Here is a 21,796-nt window from a genome sequence, read left to right as displayed (position 1 = left end):
GGGTCGTTGGTTTTACAATGCACCTCAGAGTCTTGCCTACTACATCATGGACAGGGAGGGGCCAGGGTATTCAGCTGCAGATAGAAACTAGCTACATTTGGCCAGAAAAAGCCATAGTGTGTACACACACTATAAATTTAACAGGAAAAATCACAAGTATCAAAATCATACAGCAAAAACTGCAATTATATGTACAGCACGAACCACAAAACAAAAAAAGGGTGTAGTTACTATACAGTTAATACAGTTAAAAGATGCAGCCGCTATGTGATTGGCTAAGAGGTGAGGATTAAAATAATATGTCATAATAAGTAGCTGAGTTGTAATATATATAATATATATAATAATAAAACACAAAGTATTGGTTCATTTATATATACTATCTGGGGATTCATATGATAATGGCACAATTCCATCTTAATCTTTATTTTGGTAAAGCAGGATACATGGTATAGAGTATATTTAGCATTTAACTCATCCTGAAAAATTAATTTCATTTGTTAATAATCATACTCAACATTTTAATTTATAACATAAGGGCTACAATCTCATTGCTTTATTCAGCAAAGTTTAAAGCTACAATTTGGAAAGGAATCAAAAAAGCAATCAAATTGAAAATAAACACTGGAGAGAAAAAATATTGGCTTCTTGATGTTCTGAGTTTATTCCAAGTCTCTTGTGCACATCTGTTTTTGATAACGCCTCTCTGTTCTACAAAAGTTTTATTAATTAAATTTGGTACACTGGAAATCTGGGGGGATTTATAAGTGGATAACTCATCAGACAGAAATGTCTGAATGTGATTGAGATCTCTATCTTCGGCTGTAAGAGTCAACACAATTCATTCTTTTTGTCCATTTCTTATTTCCTGTACTGAGCTCACCCATTCACTCCACCAACCCACAATACATGCAGCAAGGCTCATCCATCCTCACTGTACGCATCTCTTATGTAAACAACCACCTACACACACTCCTCTGCCACTTCTTCTATAATTTCTCCCAACAGTTTGGGGATTTTTTCTTTTTATATGGGTATTAAATTTGAGCCATGATAAAATACAAATCAAACAGATGCTTTCTAAAGCTGCAGTATTAAAAATTTGTGCAATACAGTGATGCATTGTTCTAGGACAGACCAAGGTTAATCTTGTGTGGTCTCTCTGCATGAATTATAAATAGGTGCTGCAGACAAGTGTGTGTGTGTGTGTGTGTGTGTATAGCTTCATACATAAAACTGCAAGACAAAGTACACAGGCTTAATTGGCCAGCAGAGATGAAGAACTTGTTTATCAATCTTGAGCTTGCTTTGTGAATTACTGTATTTATAAATGCGGTGTATGACTAGCAAACGTGTTCTGTAAATTTGCTGAGATCAGACTGATTGTAAAAGCAACACCAGATCATAATAAATGTGTTTGTATCTCTCTTATCTCTCATTTTCATATCATGTTTCACTTAGGCCTTGAGCAGGTTACAAAAATTGTCAAACACAACATCTGAATGGCAGACTACATGTTAGATGAAAATAGAAAAACTAAGTTTTAAAGGGGCTGTTTGTAACTTTTCTCTGCTGCCGGACGTGGTTTCTTGCTGGTAGCGGGTGATGGTGACTTGGTCGCTTGACAACAGCTTTAGCCATTGTTGCATTAACAGGACATGAGGTTATAATACGCCTTCCTAGCAGCACTGTCTTCAGGGCAGAGTGGAGACTGCAGATAGTCGCTATTGGAAAGTGACAAGATGAGCTAGGTCGTTAGCTAACTTCAGTAGAAGGAAAGACATCATGTTATTCCTCCTAAAAAGCACAAAGAGTATTTAGAGTTTCTCTTTGTGTAAGGATTAAATAAATTTGATACAGCATTTAAATGTTCAACTTTTGGAAGGTGTATTTTTGAACTGGATGGAGCCAGGCTAGCTTTGTCCCCCTGTTACCAATCTTTACACTAAGCTAACTGTTGCCCCCCAGCTCCAGTTTTATACTTAATAAACATGAGAGTTGTTGAAAATTTGTCATCTAGCTCTAAGAAAGAATTCTTCTGATCATAAAAACAATCACATGTGGGGCTTCACTATTTTAATGCTGCTTCCTTCCTGAATGGATGCCCCCAATATAAATAGTATTGTGTTGTAAAAGCGCTTCCACTGTTAGCCATGTATAGCTCCATGACACAGGATTATGTTAAAGTCCATAGATACCAGTTCAATCCCAGGAATGTGTTGTTTTTGTTTCCTTCATCATTAGTAATTTAAACACACCCCTTCTCTCCCTCTTTTTTCCATTAATTTTACATTTACCACAATCTCATTGTAGAGGCCTTGTTGGTGGACAAGCACAATTGATGGTAGAATGCAAGATTTTTTTTTTTTTGGCCTCAAGTTCAGAGCAAATGCATTTACCTTGCACAGATTAGTTTCGAATTAAACTTATATAACATGGGGTCTAAGCAATCAGACCTTTCCCAGTAGCTCCCCACGACTCATTTCTTTGAGCAAGTTTAATTATCTTTAATGGCAAAGTCAGGCTCTGCATATCTGGTGAGAAACAAGGTCCATTCCTCATAAATTCATTATAGTCTTGGGCCTGGGTAAGGAGGTGGTGCTTAGGGCAAGTATAAATGTTTCGTGTCTTTTATGGAAATGCAGAGAATGAAGTTTTCTGTGGTATTTTGTTTTGATCAGACTGCATAGAAAATTATCCATTGAGACAGAACATAATTAATTGTAGGTCTAATCAACTTGTATAATAACCATGTGCACCCTGAAGGATGGACATGTTTTCAGATATGTTGAAATAAATATATCCAATGTGTAGGAGCAGAGAACTGACTTAACTTAAATTTTAAACAACATACAGACATAGATCTAGACATGAATGTTATATCTATTTTTTGTATAAGGTTCCAGTCTAACATATCCAGCTTACATGTAATTATTGTATTAGATAAGGGAACATAATCTTAATAGCACATCTCTTCGCAACTGACCAACTAGTGTAAGAATGAACAGATGTTTTTTTTCTGATTTTCTGTCTGTGTCTAAATCATCAAAACAGAACCATGACATTTCATCTTTGCAAAGAACTAAACACTCGACAAGTGAGTGAGGATATTTTTGCTTCTTTTGAAGATTAGCAACAGTAATCTCAGGTAAGGCATATCAGGCATGGCTTATCTGATATGTTTGTGTGTTGTGTGTTGTGTGTTGTGTGTGTGTGTGTGTGTGTGTGTGTGTGTGTGTGTTTGTGTGTGCGTGTGCGTGTGTGTGTGAAAGATTCTCTCGGATATCAGCAGTTACCTTGTGTTGTTGACTGTCATTGGCCTGTGTCACATGATACACGGTTATGTACGACGAGTGCTCTGTGTGTGCGTGTGTGTGTGTGTGTGAGGTCAAATGTGGGAAAGGATGACACTGGCAAGATTAACTTATTAAATTTCATGCAGATTGGAGTTTTAAATTATGCAAACATTCCTCTGAGTCAGAGCGGCTCTCCTGACAGACGGGATCTCATTGGCTGAGTTAAACCTGAAAGGGGTGGAACCAGAAATCCACCACCCTTGTGTTTTCTGGCTAAGTAACATTACACTGTAGCACCTTGAAAAGAGAAGAAGCAGGAGAGGAGGAAACTGAATACTGTAAAAACCCTCTCACACTGCTAACTGAAAGAATGTAATCTAGCTAATTATTTGCTGTAGGTTAGCCAGTTTACCTTACTGGCCAAGTTCACGGTAGCTGTAAGCAAATCTCATAAGCCTGCTAACCTGCCAAGAATATCAACAGGCTAATAAGCATGTCTGGAAGAAAATAAGGAGCAGTTTTCATTTGAGTGTGCCAGGTTTGCGTCACAGTAAGGTGCTCAGAACCATACAGATGCCTTACTTCTCCTAAGGTAGCCATGATAAATGTGTCTCTACTCTACATTAGCACTATGCCAATCTGAATCTTTAAGGGTTATGCCAATATTTGTCAATGATTAATTATCTGCTTTGCAAATGGTGTACCTGATGAATTGTTTGGTCAAAAAATGTTTCACTCAAGAAAAACAAAACAGACACTAATGGTTATCAAAGCTGTTTCACTTTTGCCAAAGTATTTACAAAGTATTGTGGTGCAAAGCACAGATCATAACAGCTTTTTGACCTGGCTTGCAACAAGTCACAGTCTCTCAGATAATCCTCCTGAGTTCTGTGAGGGGGCGTGTGAGACTATTTTAAGTATCACTTTTTCTCACTTAGAAAGCAACTCTTTCTAAGTGAAGTAGAAATCTAAGGTGCTACTATATGTGCAAGAACATACTTCAGTAACCTCTCATATTGAGGTCCCTATAATAAGTGTCAGTTAATGAGGGTGTTTTGTTATTAATCCCTATAAGATGCTCATTAACATTATTAAGTGTTAATAAGCATATATGTGTTAATCATAATATCAGAAATATGTTTATATTTAGATAATAAGACTTACGAAACAGGTCATAGACTACTTAAGACTCACACTAGATCCAGTATCTGCAAGAGGTTTAGTAAACTGTTAATAAATGCATAAAAAGTATGTACTTATCTTAAGAAAGCGGCAAACAAAGCTTAGTAAGGTTTAACAATGATTTAATAGGTACATTTGTTAAACTCAGTAAATGGTGGCGATGCTTTTATAAGCAAATATAAGAAACTTGTAAGGCTTCGTAAGCAGTCTATGAAATGTTAACACGTTCCTTATATGTTCTCCTGAATGTCTATAAGTTCCTAAGAATCTAACAATAAACATGTTTATGTTGCTATCATTAACACTTAATAATGTTAATATCTTATAAGTACTTAAAAGGGCCATAGTACTTGTTAACTGATACTTATTACAAGAACCTCACTATAAAGCCCATATTTCTACTATTACGCTCAGCAGAACAATAACAGAATATAGCTGAAGTATAGCCTAGGTAATTGTAGATCCCTGTTGAACAAGACCTTTCCATAGCGTTACAGGTTCACATAATGATTTAGTGTTTTTCTACTAATGCACAGTATTATTTTGCTGCCCATGTTATTTTAACCTCACTTATTGTAACTTAAGGTATTAATTTCAGTACCAAAAGTGTTATTTATATCTGTGAAATCATGCATGTATGTCTGACTCTAGCAGTGGCTGCAGCACGAGGTTTTCCCTTGCAGAGCTCATTAACAAATAAATAACAACAGTAGGAAAAACTGTACTTCTCTGGTGTATATCCATGTTATCCATGGAAACAAGAAAATGACTTGGCAAAGCTGTAGAGGACATTGGCACAAAAGTGGGGTTGTCAAGTTTATTTTGTATTTGCCTGAGAACAAAGCAAAGAGAGTGGACACTTCCTACTCAAAAACACCAACAAAACATAATTCAGGTTAATTAAGTGAAGCATTAGCCTCACTAGTTACATATTTAATGACTCATTCAATTAATGAGTAATATCAGTGCTTCTGGCTGGGCCAAATAGCACTGATATTAGTGGTTTTGTCAATGTGAAGAAAATGACTCGGGAACCCCCAGAGCACAACCTTGCCTAAGGCCTGATAAATACCTCAAATTTTGGAAGACAATCAAACTTCTAAATAACAAAACCTTGTATTTGGCACATTTCAATCCAACACATTGGCACTGAAACTGTGAGCCAAATGATAGCTTCTGTAAAAATATCCTCAATTCCCACTGAAGTCGCACTGTCTGTAACCTCAAGTAAATCCTCTCAAATACATGCTGCACTACTTCAAACCTGAAGAGATGTTACAGTAAGTCACAGTTTTCATGTTGTTCTCTACAACGGTGTTATCACTCCATCAGCTTCCAAGGACGCCTGCTATGCTGCTCTCATTTATTTGGTACAGTGAGAAGCTTAAGCAGACGTCTAGTGATAAAATGAAATGGAGAAATGAAAGCTTTTATTTGAAATGTGACATAACCATGGCAGTTAACTCAGCAGTTTGGAAGCACTGCTTTAACACCGCCCACCTGAATGAAATATATCCTTTTCTATAGAGCACTTGCCTGCACACTGCTGCAGTGTTTTTTTTCTTTCTTTCTTTTTAATCTCTCTATTTTCTCTGCAGGACCTCTTTTTTCTCGTACGTTATTTTCCTTTACCACGTGTGGAACTCTGTAACTGTCATGCGTTATCTGTGTCTGCACATCTGTGCTTCTGCACCATTTACACACAAACACCTTGAACACATTTGACTAACTGCCCTAATGCTTGTTTTTATTTTTAACTCAATGTGCTCCTGTTTCAGAAGTGCCAAACGGTAGTGTAACAAGTCTGTTTTTTTTCACTATACCTTCAAGAGCCACAAGCTCTCAGCTCATACTGCTGCCTTGCTTTCAGAAATCATAGAGCTTTGAGTCTCTTGAGTCCCTCTTTAATGTGTCAAGAAACTAGTCCTCAGGTAAATTCACCCCAGGAGCACTTGGTCTCTACAGCCGGATGTGTCACAGATCCTGTCAGAACAAGGAGTATGGGATTAGAGAACAGATTCTTCCTCACTCGCTTGTACCATTGTTCCAGGTTGCTGAGCCTGAGATAAGCAGCCAGCAGGTACAAATTCACATCTATTGTCTCCAGGGCGAAGCTGTGCGGCTCCAACTAAAGCTGCCCGCATCCTTAATGGAGTCAGAAGTTGCATCTCTGTTGACGGGGCCCTCGTCAGCACGCTAGTTTTCCAAAACTTTTCGGTTCCCACGCAGATGCGCTCGTGTTTCACACACACACAACGTGAACAACTGAGCCTGAAGGAAGACCAAAGGCTCCTCTGCAACAGTATAGATGCCTTTGTTCATGTGTTCATGTGTGTGGCAATACACAATGGAAATTAAGAAAAAACCCTATGATACGATATTTGTCCTATTGTGCACAGCCTTAAATACATTCTGTAGTATTATTAGTCTGGACTTTCAAAACATGAATTGCAATAGCTGTCTTCTTTGATTAATACGTGTTATGTAATACTGTTGCAGTATTACATAAAGCAAACACATCTTAAATCAGAAATCACTAAATATAGTATACTCTGTCATGTTACCATACATTACTTATTGTGTGGAGGTACTGGGGAAACAAACATAAATTCAACTTTTCATGCTGCAGAAAAAAGTTAAAAGAATCATCAATCAATCAGATTATTGTGAATCTGACCCATCTAACCCACTACACATTCATGCATCTGCTTTAAAATTTCATTGACTTGACTTTAATACTGCATGTAAAGAGGGCAGGTGAAATAAGCTATAGCTTCAGCCTACACCTTTTCAGCCAATACTGTAATATAAATAAATATTAATGAGGACCAAAATAAACAACTGAACTGAACAAAACATTGTGTACTTATCAGCAGCTGTTTCAATTTTTCTTTTTTCTTTTTTGCAAGCAATCTGTGATTTTATGTGACAGGACCAGGTGGTTCCTCCAATCTCATGTCAAATATAAAGAGTTTGGGGCAACAGTGACCTATACGTCAGAGAAAGTTTCTCCTGACATTGAGACAGGGGCCAGCAGCAGATGACTGCGTGTGGGCAGCTCACAGATGTGAATGCACTCTAACTAGATTAGTCAGGTTGTGGCTCAATAAGAAGGCAACTCCTCTCTGCACAAATGTGTGCATATGTAGAAAAGCTGCATTACACATGCACAGCACATTTTAATTTATACAAAATCAACCCTTGTCACGAGCTGCCGTTCAAATGCACAAAGAAAAGCACCAAAACATCTACGTTGTCCGTTTTTCACATTCAAGCTAAGCAAAAAAGTCAATTATGTGAAGAAGGAAAAAGGGGACATTGGTTCTTTGAATTGAGCTGAATCAAAGAGCAGAAGTCAACAAATTGGTGAGAGGCTTGTATTGTGTTTGTGCAACATGCAGAACCCACCTGCCAAAGCTGCTTTTGTGTTTCCTGAGAAAGCTCAGCTCAGGTTGTTGTGCCTGGTATGTAATTGTACTTCTTGGATATAAACTTATTTGACTATTGGTTGTCCACACATTTCAACTGTAAATTCAAGACAACACGGTTGTCTCTGTTTTTTAAAAATATGCATCAGTTCCTTCAATAGTTTTCAATTTTTCGTAATTTTTTCAAGAAGAAAGTCAAAAAAGACCTGTTCTGTGCTAGTGAAGGTGAGTGTTTGCTCTAAGTATTATCATTTTAATGTGCTTTTCATGTCCCTGCAGGATAGCACTGATATGGGAAGTGCATTTACAATCTTGCTATATTTTCTTTGTTTTTTAATTAATTTCTTAACACAAACACATCATGCTATGAGGAAAAATGGGTGATGGAAATGTTCCAGATGGAGTCTCTTTTTTTTTAAAACTTGTTTTCTATTCCATTTCTGCTAAAAATGACAAAGCACTCTAACCCATACAAACAAGTTATTTTTATTAACTGCCTGCAGACTTTAAGTTTACTTGTTTTGCCCTAATTAGTTGAGCCAACTTTTCTACTGCTGACTGCCCTAATATTATGATAAATTATATGGTTTCTAATACCCCACAGCATGTTTTCTGCAATCATTTAGTTTGCTGTATATTGGCCATTAATTGTAATGACTTCTGGATAGTAATTCCTCCTATTAAAGCTCGTGCTGAAAGAATAACTGAAAATTATTTGATATCTTTTGGTTCATTTGTAAAATACTAAAGCTCAGTGTAGCGTCTGACTTCTGATAATGAAAACACCTTTGAGCGCAACACATGAGCTGTGGTATTGATGTGGTTTTGATACAATAAAAAAGTAATTTCACAGACAATGACTGAAAGTCAGACAAAAAAAAAAGAAAATAAAAGTATTTCAGAGTACTCTGTATTATTTTATAAGACAACTGAGGCATCTCAAGGGCTCTCTTCTGCAGTGTAATGCAAGAGAAACGGGATTTTCTCACCCTCATCTTTCTCCTTGTGACTCCTTTTAAATAATTGAAAGCTGAGCAAAGCCGGGCAATTCTGTCCCACTGAATGAGAGAAAATTCTTCTGTGGGTTCCTACAGTGAGACTGTGGAAAAAGCCAAAACAGCTTAGATTTGTAATATCTCTGCAGCTATGTGGCGCCTCGCCATTGTTGTATTGCTCATCCCCAGGGCTTTGCAAAGAGAAAGTCATTGCTGAGGCATTCAACTGGTTTCTGACATCGACGCTATTCTACTCCAAGGAATTTGGGTCTCAGAACAACCGGATTTGATCACAGTCCCGCTTTTGTGTCGTTAAGTCTGTCTGAACATTTCTCTGTCTGAACTTTAAGATATCAGTTGATCTGCTGAAGTTACGCTGTCATACTGTCATTACCTCTATGGAAAATTAGTAACTGCCTCAGGAAATTGCTGCATGTGATAAAGCACACTCCATATCTATTATAAGGTGTAAGGTAAGTGATTTTAAATACGTCTGTATCAAAAATCACTTATAGTTTTTGAGAGCAGCCTGTAATTAACATCAATCAATATGAGGTCGTTTCACTTCTATGTGATGAACAGTTATATGCAAGTTGAATACAGAGTGCACAGTGGATCATAATGATGATAGAATTTTTAATATAGCCAGTCATTATTCTAATTAATGTTTTAATGTGCTTGCTTTGGGAAAACATGCGTTCGATTAGGCACAGCTGCGTTTTGGGGTTTATTTATTTCTAGAATACAAGCCTTCAGTGATTCAAGCACTTCCATCAACTGTTCAGAGGTTATTTAACAAAATACACAATGCATTATAGTCTTATGTCTCTATATAGATATTCATATATGGTGATTTTTCTTAAATGATAATTGTAAACCCTTTACTCACATACTGCAAAGTCTACCTTAGTTTTCTTTCATGTAATCAAACAAACATGGAGGATTGTTTCAGGAGCGGTTGGAGCTCTGTGTGCGAATTTTGATCCCATTCCCCTCAGGACCAATGGACCTTCATTGAGCAGTGAGCAAAGGCCAAGTCGCTCAAACATCACTAGCACAGCTTTGAGTTGATTATTGCTCTTCCAGTCTACTCTGGGACTGTAATACACCTGGGAACTTCAGTTAGTGAACATCCAAGTCAATCAATAACTTCAACTGAACAGTTAGCCAGTAAAGAGACTAAAGTAATAGTGTTGAGACCTGGGAATTAGATGGCTTGGTGGTGTTACTCTAAGGCTAGCTAAGAAATGCTATGCACATTTACATTATACAGCATTTGTTTGTCTCAAATGTACAGCTACACATGTTGGGTTTATCAAAATATGGACTTCATGGCCAAACTAGCCCAATGTATACTGAAAAAAAAAATTACACTGGAACATTTGTTGTCTTTGCCACTGAGATTCTCCAATGAAATAAACATTTAAATGTTTAACAGGACACTCCGTTTATTTTATCTGTCATTGTCAATCTGTAAATCATGGCAAGTTGTATGAAGTCTTTGACAAATGTGGTGTAATAAAATAGGCTGCATATGCTATGATGTTAATTAGCTACATTATGGGAAGTGTAGTGGAGGATGTAATGTTTTTGAAATTAAAAGTCAGAATATTTCAGTCACTGATGCATTTTCACCATTTTTCTTTTGATCTGTCTTCTGAAAGCCCCACAACACTACTTGGGTGCAATACTAAACTAGTGCTAGAGCTACTTTGAGTGACAGTATTACACGCAGTATGGATTTTACATTGTTCAAGAATGTCATATATAGTGCTATGAAATATCACAGAATAAATGTGTGTTTACAAATTTTACATGAATCACATTAACACCAACTACTTGGATCATGTTTTTCATGATGTAATTTTATACAAGCCAAACTATGATGAACAACAACAGATGCCATAACAATGAGTTAGTGCACTGCCCCTTTAATGTGAATATGAACAAGCAACTTTGAGTAGTAGGTATTACATTTGAATTTTACATTGCCCCTACAAAATATCACAGAAAAAAAAAAATATGTTTGCAAATTTAACATCAATCACATTAACACCAACTACCAGCATCATGTTCTTTCAGGATCTAATTTTATATGAGCAAAACTAAGATAAACAGCACCAGATGTCCCACTATTTCTGATTTTACTTCCACAAATCCTATCTTTTGTTGTGGTATTCATGTACAAAATGATGGAAACATCACTGAGATAACATGATGGTAGGCCTTTCTGGAAAACTACCCAGACAGACAAAAACACAATATCAGAAGGCAGATGGAGAAAATAATGAAAAATGAAACCCATGCTCACCTGCAGATATCTTGGAACAATGCTGACAAATGGGGGCAGCAGCCTGGCTGTGCTGTTTTCATCAGATCACGTCGTCTATCTCGCGACGGCACCTGCCTCAGCTGCCCCATCAAATTTCAGCAGCCCGCTGTCCTTGAGGCAAGTAGGCAGAAGCCAAATTATTTCCAGAATGGTTAGCCACTTCAAGGTGAAACAACAACTGAGCTCTCAATTATTTCACAGTGGCATATTCAGGCCTTACGCAAGGGAGCTTGAAATAGAACAGAATTATAGGATGGATTAGCCCCTTACCTCCTCACCTATTTACCTTGGTGATAATTTCCCAGATCACCTTGGTCATACATCTGCCTGCAAACACTATATGGTCCCCTACAGTCAGCACAAATTATAGATTGGGTATAGACTTTCACCAGCATTCATGTCATTTTAGCAGGCTGCCAAAAAGATGGTTTTAATGGCAGACAGATGCAGTCTTTTGGCTGTCACATTTTTCGAATTGGGAACTCATAACTCTTTCATGGGGTTGTTAAATAAATAAGGAGGGTAGATTGAGTCGCCTACAGAGACGTGGGCTGTGGCATATGGCCCAGGCAAAAATGGGCCTCAACAGATCGCCTTTTTGGACACCATCCTGGAGCACGTTCGATAGCTAAGAGCCGGCCAAGACGGTAAAACAATAGGAAAGCAGTCAAAGGCAAGTAACAGAGGGGAGTCAGGTGGCTTTTTTTTTTTAGCAGCAGGGCTCAGGGAGGTGTTTATTGACTATGCAGAACTGCCTGCTCAACATCAAAGCTGCAGCTAAGTCCCCTCATGGGAACCACACCAGACATAAACCCGTGAACCCAGAAGGATCAAAGTCTCACCCCCTATTGAACTTAAAGCATTAAGTAAATATGAATATTCTGAATATTCTCTCATAAATATAAATAGACAACCCACCACCAGAGAGCCATCTTTTGCACAAATGATATGGTAATTACTGTGGATATTTGAGAAAATGCATTGGGAGTTGATGCCATTATTACTTTTTCCTGCGGTAACACCATTACCGACACAGCTGTTCCTGGTCTCTCTCTCTCTCTCTCTTCTCTCCCCTCTCCTCCCCCTCCCCCTCTTTCTATCTTCTCCTAAACCCAACCGGTCGAGGCAGACGGCCGCCCACCCCGAGCCCGGTTCTGTTGGAGGTTTCTTCCTGTTAAAAGGGAGTTTTTCCTCCACCCTGTCGCCAAGCGCTTGCTCTTTGTGGGAACTGTTGGGTTTATTCTGTAACAAAGTAAGGTCTTGACCTTACCCTGTAAAGTGCCTTGAGATAATGTATATTATGATTTGGCGCTATACAAATAAAATTGAATTGAATTGAATTGCGTATTTACTTTAGAATTGATCCACTGAAATTTTTCAGCTTCATATATCTGCATATGTGTGTTAAAAATCAGCAGATACCACACTACCGTTGTCAAATTCTGTGATTAACAACACAAAACTACTACTACTACTACTAATCTACTAATCTACTATGTGATACTACTATTACATATCATTTTGTATTGTCTAGTTTACTGTATAGATACTGATACAATGGATACTGTCCCAGTATCTGTTGTCCCACTGAGGGTCCTGTAGGAAACAGAAGGTCATTTTCACCTTGGAGCATCCAATAAATGTGCTATAGGATGTGCAGGACAAATTCATAAGGGACTTGGGCCTTTATCAGTCACGTGGTGTCCTAGCTAACAATGATATAAAGCAGGCTTGCTGCTGTCTGGCTTGTACGGTAGCCTCTTAACTTCATCATTCAGTCAGTGGGAGTCAGTAACAAAATCAACTGTCATGTCCATTTTCTCAACAATCCTGAAAAGAGAAATCCATGCAACAGCCTCCAGAAACTGACACACAGCTACTCCGTCCTGAACAAAGGATGCTGCTGCTTTGATTTTTGACTTTCACTGAAACAAGACGAGACACTGCTACTTTGTTATGTGTGTCCAGTCTCCTTAGAGGAGCTGCGAGCTGTTCAGCCTTGGGGTTTTGTCTAGAGTAGGAAGTAGCTGTGGTCTGTTGTGTTCACATTAAAGCTGAAATACTGAATCTGATGTTTGCTTTAAATCTTACGGATGTAGTTCATGTTGGTCAGGTTGGATCTGGCCGATGAGGTCAAATACTGTTGAACTTTAACCTTACCATCCATCAGGTGAATATATGAGACAGCCTGTGAATATTCTCATTTGTCCAGGTCATAGTATCTCAAAGGAGTTTTAAATCGAAAGCAACTGGACAAATAACCAAGTCCAGTTGCTTTCGATTTAAAACTCCTTTGAGAATATATGAGACAAATTCAACAGAGATATCAGTGCTAAAACTAGTGGGTTCTTTCATTAATATTTTATACCAAAACATCACAGTAACATATCATAACTGTTTCTTAGAAATAGTTTTCTGGGTGAAGTTATAGAATACTTTTGCACATAAGCCTGTCGACAGTAAGTGTGAGAACATCTGACACATTTAAATCTATTTGCTTAATCCTCCTCTCCTTCCTCTGTTGCCCGTACATGAAGTACTTAGCTCGAGATGACTGAAAAAGCAAATGTCGTAATCTTTATGGAAAGATTCCAACACATCCCATCGGTTTAAATGTCAAAACATGTGGCACCCTACAAAATGAGGTGATAATTACAGACTATTTCCCGGCAGAAATACATCTAAATGTAGAGAACAGGATTCAGACAGGGTCGTTTTTAATATGCCTCACTTCTGCGATATATAGTGTGCCAATCACAAAGTAATAATGTAAGCCACCCACATAGAAAAGTAAAGTAAGCAAGCGGCCACGTGTGACTCTCTGGGAAATTGCTTTCAGATGTCAGAGTTAACACTGTTTTGTTTTTTGGAAAATTGTTTGCTGTTATATCCTGCTTTGCCTTAATGATGCGTGAAAATGACGATCTGCAGCAGATAAAGTTTAACTACAGCGAAGCAATAAACTCTGAACAACCACACCAGCCTATGCCAAGCATGATAAGTTCTTTCCCTCTAGACTGAATTCATCCCATCACATCTCCATGCTGTATTTGACATTAGCATAACAGGCGCATCAGTATTTAAAATAACTTATGAAAGCTAGTATATTAAATTTTACCTACGATGCTTATATTGTGCACAAAAGTTTCCCTTTGAAAACAACCCAGATCTTCGTTAATCTCCTCAAGCGCCTGTATCTCAGATATTGCAGTGTGTTTGTGTAAAACAATGCTTGTCCTGTAATGTTTACCTGATTTTAACATTAAAGTAAGCTGGTGGCTCTTTCCACTGAAAAAAGAAACAAATTAATGGACCATACTCGTGGTTTTGTATGTTTTAGACCATTAACTACTAATTGGGTATACTTTATACTACTACTACTACTACTACTACTACTACTGTACAGTATGGTCCTTTAAAAGCCCCTTTAGGATCTGAGAGCTTTTCTCTTCAGTGGACAGCAGTTGTGAGCAGTTAGCAAATAAACTGAAGATATAGAAAAGTTACGAGTTATTAAAACTCCTACTATGTAACATTTATATTGTTTATAAAATGTTAATGGATAAATCATGTTTATGGTTGCCAAAAAGGGTTGTTAGAGTATATCTACCAATGACAACATTATAGTATGTTATTAGTTATATTATAGGTAGATCTAGGGTAAATTATAACACAAATACACAGTATTCTGTTCAGTGTTGCCTAGAAGGTGATTAAAATGTAAGCCCCATAAATTAGATGCATGGCATTTCAAAAAACAATGATTTACAGCCCACTTACGCTTATTCCATCAGGTAAGTATTGGGATTAGTTTGAGATGTAACTAGGTATGTGAAATACTGTAAGGAGGGTTTGACTGTCAGCATCTAAAACAGATGAATTAGCATACAGTAGGTATAATATAGAAATACACTACAGCAGAGACCTAAACAAGAGCTTTAATTGGAGCATTTGATATGGATATGATATGGATATGAGTAGAGATTTAACATCTAAGCAAGGATCTCAAGTGACTTGCTTTTTATTTTAGGAATCTGAAGCTTCTGTTTTGTGACAGAGGTGCCGCCAACAGCAAATTCACACTTTTGTTTGCTTGCATGCAGTGTTTCCCAGATGCTGTTAAGCACATGTATTTCGATGAGTGCAAGGAACACCCAGAGGTGTGTCTGTATTTTCGTGCTCAGTTGAGGAGAGGCGACTTGTCGTCGCTCGGTGTCAGAATCCATCAGCCTACTCCTGACCTAGAATTTTAAGCACAGATCTAATATCTAAGGAATGAAAACAATGGATGTCTCCATTACTCCCAGGGGCTCTGAGGCCTCAAGAATAGCTTCACTCCTCTTCTATTCTGCCTGTCTGTTTTCAAGTCAGAAGATAAATGAGCATGCTTTGATACAGCTTGAGGGAAAAAAGAACGCCAAAAGTCCCCATGGAGTCCCCACCAAGGCAGCAAGGATGTGAAATAAAAAGCATTGGGACAGAGATCCAAACTTAATGCAGAGCAGCTCCATGTTTTATGAAACTAGGCTGTCCTAGTCATATCCCTGGTCATTTCCCATAACCTTCAAAGGGTAACCTAATTTGCTCATGTTTCACTAAGAGACATCCCAAAATAAAACAGTTATTCAATGTAAAACAGCTACTATTTTTTGTTTCATTTCGAAGTTCATTAACTAATTGCTTTACCAACTTTGTCTCTTTAACATTACATATGTGCAGAATAAATTAAAAAATATTCACTATAAATATCATCATGTCTATGATCCTTCACTAATGGGTGTTAATTAATGTTTTGAGGCCAGGCAAGTGAACAAGTGAACTACCAATTCCCCTGTAAACAAGCAATTAGCGCTGAAACATATGATGTTAAATTACCTGACAGTCTGCATCATCAGTTAATGAGGAATTCAGTCAAAGGAATCAAACATTAAATTGCTCATTTGGTCATTGATACATGAAAATTACACGCACATGTTAAGCTAGACTTCAGCTTGTGCACGTTTAGCAAAGCACTGGGGTATTATGTTTTATTCCGCTTTCATAAATCTGTATTAATGAAGAATAAATTTTAACAAGATCAATGGGATTCTGGGAGCTTATGGGTAACACAGCTTTACAATAGTGACAAGAAAGAGTTTTCACAGCCAGAAATGTCAGCATCTGGAAAAGTAATTGTGTCATTGGTGCAAACTGTCATGTTCTTACTAACCACAACTTTAAAATCAAGATAGGACCATCATGTGTTTAAAAAAGTCCATAGATTGTTTAATACAACATACCATATTCTCAACAATTCAACATCAACAAAATCTTGTTAATTAAAAAAAAAATCTGCATATTACCTTTATTGCACAGAACAATTTGAATGTATTTTCCATAGATTTCTTTTTTAGTATCTTTTTTGTAAAAAGTTGGCTTGGACTACATGGTCTATATAGTCCAGGGTCAAAATTAAAAAAAAGGGATAACATAAACAAAAAACAGAATCCCGGGATCACTCGGGGCCAAAAAAGGCTAAGTACAGTAGCCACACTTTGAACGAAGAGAGCATTCATAATCAGCAAGAGGGAGAACCATGAGCCATTTCCAGTGTTTTTTTTTTTCCTTTATGCAAAACGGATTACACCAAAGCTGCTTCAGATTGCTCCATGGGTGAAACGATCTGTGTCTCTCCAACCATCTGCATATTCAGTCCATGCTTCCAGCCCATTACCGTGTCGTTGTCTGTAATGTCATCCATCATAAATGACTTAGCCTTTATCCTCACACACTTTTGCGAAGCCCAGCTGTCCACAGTGTGTACTTGAAAAGGTAAGGCTGTAACCTCACATTTTATATGCAGGACCAACTGAGACCATACTATGCGGCAGTTTTTTTTTTCCCCTCACAAACAATGCACATTTCTGGGGAATAGCAAACCTGTAAATGATCCTGGTAGGTAATGTTTCCATGGCTTTAATGGGAGGGGAGAGGGCGCATAAGTAAATTGCTGATTTCATAAAACAATCAAGAAAAATAAGCCACAATGAAAGAAATATTCTACAGCTTGAGGAGCACATTGTATCCAAAAAATGTGAGCACCACAACTTTTATTCCTCATAATCATGTTGAGCACAAAATAATACTATTACATAATAGGTTTTTGGAATGCAATTTAAAAGGTCAGGGACAAGCTTTTATAGAATCAAGGTACCAATCCCAACGGTTCAGTTTGATGGCTGATCCGTGGGATAGATGCTGCATCTGTTGTTATTACAGAACATCGTATCAACAGCACCTCACATTTCCCTCTGTATCATGCCCTCAATCCATGTGTGTGTACTGTGGGTTACATCTGGAAATTAGGAATGACTGACACTGATATCAGATACTGGGCTCAAAAGGCTATATTAGAGCATTTCCTCAATGCTAGAATCCTATATTAAAAGACACACTTAACGCTTGCATTTCTTCTACTTTTCAAAACTAAATATTGTCACATTTACCGTTCTAGTAATGCAATTATTTTTACACACTTTTGGCAGATTTTTACAGTGCAAAATTTGGAATTGGTATCAATAGTAAAAATTGTACTGATGCATTCCTATGTCACTGAATTGACACATTTTCAGAGCACTTATTTTGTATATCATTCTGTTTTTCAGGTCACATAATGACAGTACCATTTATTTTACTTTCTTGTTGAAAAAGATTGCTACAAACCAATTGTTGTGACATTCAAATTAACTTTTACATATCACTTACAGTTATGTATATCCCATAATTATCCTTGTGCCATGCTAAGTTCTGTATTTCTGCTAATTGCTGGGGCGCACCATTTCAACAAAGTTTATCAGGTATTGTGACACAGATATACATTTGATGGATCACAGAACAATCATCACTGTGGGGAAAAAAGACCATATGTAGCACATACAATGCATTCACAATTGCAACACTGATGTACTGTAATGATGATGTACTAGAAATGCATCCAAGTTGTATAAATGTGCTCATCAACCCATACAAATCTCATTCATAACTTGACGTCTAATCTTGGAAATAAAAAAACAAAACACTAAATGAAAAATACAGACAAAAAACAGCAATGGCCGAAATATGATCTGCCCCTCGCATTCTAGCTGTTTGAAGTTGTTTTTTTTCTTTTCTGATATATTTTTCCAAGTATAAATCCACAGGAATATGAACTGCTTATGACAAATCTGACTTTCAATTAATGCCCCCACAGGCCATGTAGAAACCACCAATGCCCTATAGCACTGGGTGAGCTTTCATTCCCTCTCACTTGTTAGGAAGTCAGGGACTTCCCTCCTCTCTAGTCCTTCAGTCAAGAAAAAACATATTACTCTATGTTAACAGACCAGGATCCACAGGTTTGTAAGAGAGGAAAGAAAATGTCTTCATTTCCATTTGTCTCATTTTTAAGTTCAAAATTAATAAATTCCACAACTCCGTTAAATCATTTTCATGTTAAACTTGCGAGGAGCATCCACTGTGCTGCTGCTCATGCCAGCGTCCGATTTCCGTGGCACGTACTCGATCTCAATGTTGTGTTTAGTGTTGCCCTTGCCTCTGCTCCAAAGGAAGAGCAGCACCAGGCAAAACAAGACGACACCGAGAAAAGAGATGAAGCCCATTGTGGTCGCAATGATCAACGTCTTTATATCAAATGGGAAAGGGACATTGGCTCTTGTGCCATTAGCACCAGTTTCTGTGGGCTGGTTGGAGATGAAGGCAAAAGTCTTGTTGGGCTGGTGTGGCCAGTCAGGCGAGTAGCTGTGAATGTGCAGGTGAGCAAGAGAGGTGTCATTTCCGCCTGCGTTGCTAGCTACACATACATATGTACCATTGTCTTGAATCTGGGCATAGCGCACCTCGAGGGTACCGTCTGGCAACACGGAGAGCCTTCCAATTGTCTTCGTGGTAATGAACTTCTTCTGCGGGGATAGCCACATTATCACTGGAGCAGGATCTCCATCTGCTTGGCAAGCAAAATGAACAATAGCCCCCTCATCAACAAATTTCTGCTGGGGTTTGCGATCCCTAATCCTGGACTTACGACACGTGAAGTAATTAGGCTGCAGAACATCCGGGAAGTCTTTGAATTCTTTACCTTGGACAAACTCAGGAGAGGCACAGGTAGGCTGCTGCCTGTTGAAGTTCAGTCGCCAGCGTCGTCTGAAAACCCATAACAGTCGGCAGTCACAGGCCAGGGGATTATCATACAAGGCAAGGGTTTCCAGGTTGCCAACTGAATGGAAAGCAGACTCCTCTAAAGTGCTAAGAGAGTTCCCAGACACATTTAGAATCTTCAGGTAGTTTAGACCACGGAAAGAGTAGGGCTCAATCATTGCCAGTCTGCCTCCCACCAGGTGAAATTCCTGCAGACGCAGAAGATCATGGAGCTTATTCCCCTCAATGGTATGGATAGGGTTGTATGAAAGATTAAGAAAGCGCAAATAAACCAAGTGCCGCAGGGCTACATAAGGGATTGTGGTCAGGTTGGCATTTGCAATGGTCAGGGAGGTGAGATTTAATCCATACAAGCAATTTGGGGTCATCGTATCCAAATATGGCCAATTGGCTATTTCCAACACTTTCAGCCGATAAAGCCGTTTAAAGGAGTAATCCCGTATGACATTGATATTGAGGTGGCGCAGCCTGAGAGTGATCAAACTGTGGAGGTGGGTAAAAGCCTCTGTGGGCACAGAGGACAAGTTGCACTTCTCAAGACTCAGGTGCTCAAGGCTACTTAGACCATGAAAAGCCCGGTGGGAGATGAAAACCAGGTCATTATCGCCCACCTCTAAAGACCGGAGGTTGTACAAATCCTGGAACATGTAGTCCAACAGGATGACAATCTTATTCTCACTTATGTCCAGCTCTGTGAGATTGCTCAGGCCTGTGAAGACACCGAGTTGGATCAGCTTAAGCTTGTTGCTGCGCAGCCCCAATGTCCGCAAGCCATAAAGGTTGTTGAATGCTCCAGGTTCAATAGTTGAGATTGTGTTTTCACTGAGCTCAAGGTGTTCGAGGTTGGGAAAGTTGGCAAACTCATCTGGGTTGATGGTTCTAATGCGGTTCTTGCTGAGGTCCAGCAGTCTTGTTTCTGCAGGAATGCCCTCGGGAACTGTCATGAGCTTCTTGCGGTGGCACATCACAGAACGCTCTTGAACATTGCACTCACAGCGGGATGGACAGCCTGTGGTGGAGCCAGACAGCACTGTGCCCAGCATCAGGATCAGAATGGGCTGCCAGCAAGCCACCAGGTAGCTGTGCCCAGTCGCTTCCCTGGCCACCATCTTATCGGTTACCTGAGAAGACACAAAGACAAGGCCAAACATTTAGTTAGAAACTGAAATCAAACAACTGACAAATTGATGAATTTGACTACTCAACACTTCACAAAATTCCATTCCTTTTTTTTTTTTTTTTTTTGAAATAAGAGGGGCAATTCACTGCAGATTGTAGAACATGTAAATACATCAGCTCAAACATGGACATCAGGAGAAAATTCAAATGAGGTTGTTTGGCATGGTTTCATATCACCAGGCTATGGGCTAATATTCAAATATGCAGTTTTCTCCTAAATTCAGCAATTTCACGTCATGTGGTTTAAGTGAACTTATATTAGTAAACATTCCTTTGGCCACTGTGTCTATTTTCTGCCAGTTAGTTCAGCAATAATAAGTGCTAAAAGGTTGCCATTCTCATGTGACTCACTTCCTAACAGAACAGAGACTAGGAGTCCTGCTGCAATATTCATGCCACAGACGCAAGATGAATAGAGATGGGCGGTTACAAGGAATAAGGTATGTGTTTGCATAATTGAGAGTGCTGACAGTTTTGAATTCTGCATGGCTCACTTTGTGCATGGAACTTCAAAAGGTATTTCAAATGCAAGTTGCCGCTGTGAATGCATAGCATTCTATCAGACCTATTTGTAGAGGAGGAAGTACTGATCCTAGCTAGAAAATCAAAGGCCAAATAATTCTAGTAATCGACATACGTCTTGCATGGCACCCTCATTGTGTCTGTTGTGGAATGCTGAGCACCATTTCCACTGCACACCTTGCAGACGATCAATCAGTCAATGCTATCACCCTGATATGAAGTGAAGGGGCGCAGCTTCAAGTGGAATTAACAGCATTTTTCAGACGGTAATCCAATTCATGCTGTGCCACAGACACATCTGCTGAACACATCTGTAGTTTATTCTGGTACCATGAAGTCTTTTTTTTTTTCATCCCCACACGTTTTTTCATGCTCCAGTCTGAATTTGCTGTGCGAGTTAGAAAAACAGTAGGGGGTGGAACAGCAGCAGCAGGAGGATGCAATCAAAGATGGATGTTGGCAAGTGTGATGTATGTGCTGGGGTTGACACTTGGCTCACGCAATCTTTTATGATAAAATATAGACCACACACAACTAGGGAATTGGATACAGAGAGATAAATACAGGTTTCAAAACCAGAAAAAAAACATTTAATTTCAATACCATCTGTTGGTGTCCCTCCACCCCTACCACAAACAATGCAATTAACAACTGAGTTTATCAAAGCAG

At 38.6% G+C, this 21,796-nt stretch overlaps 1 protein-coding gene across 3 annotated transcripts in view; it reads right to left on the bottom strand.

Moving 5' to 3' along the window:
- Positions 1-16,472: 16,472 nt before the first annotated feature.
- Positions 16,473-21,796, bottom strand: part of lingo1a (leucine rich repeat and Ig domain containing 1a) — a 132,949-nt gene continuing 127,625 nt past the window's right edge. For all 3 annotated transcript variants that reach the window (XM_071492784.1, XM_071492774.1, XM_071492794.1), the window contains one exon: positions 16,473-20,547. In XM_071492784.1, coding sequence (XP_071348885.1) covers positions 18,688-20,535 — 1,848 coding nt within the window. In that variant the 5' untranslated portion in view covers positions 20,536-20,547 and the 3' untranslated portion in view covers positions 16,473-18,687. The remainder of the gene's footprint in view (positions 20,548-21,796) is intronic.

This window comes from Trachinotus anak, unplaced genomic scaffold (assembly GCF_046630095.1).
Source record: "Trachinotus anak isolate AG129_WGS33_773 ecotype Australia unplaced genomic scaffold, CSIRO_AGI_Tana_v1 ptg000002l, whole genome shotgun sequence".
In the NCBI taxonomy this organism is placed as follows: domain Eukaryota; kingdom Metazoa; phylum Chordata; class Actinopteri; order Carangiformes; family Carangidae; genus Trachinotus; species Trachinotus anak.
The sequence above is the reverse complement of the archived record's forward strand: the minus strand, read 5'-3'. Positions and strand labels throughout refer to the sequence as shown.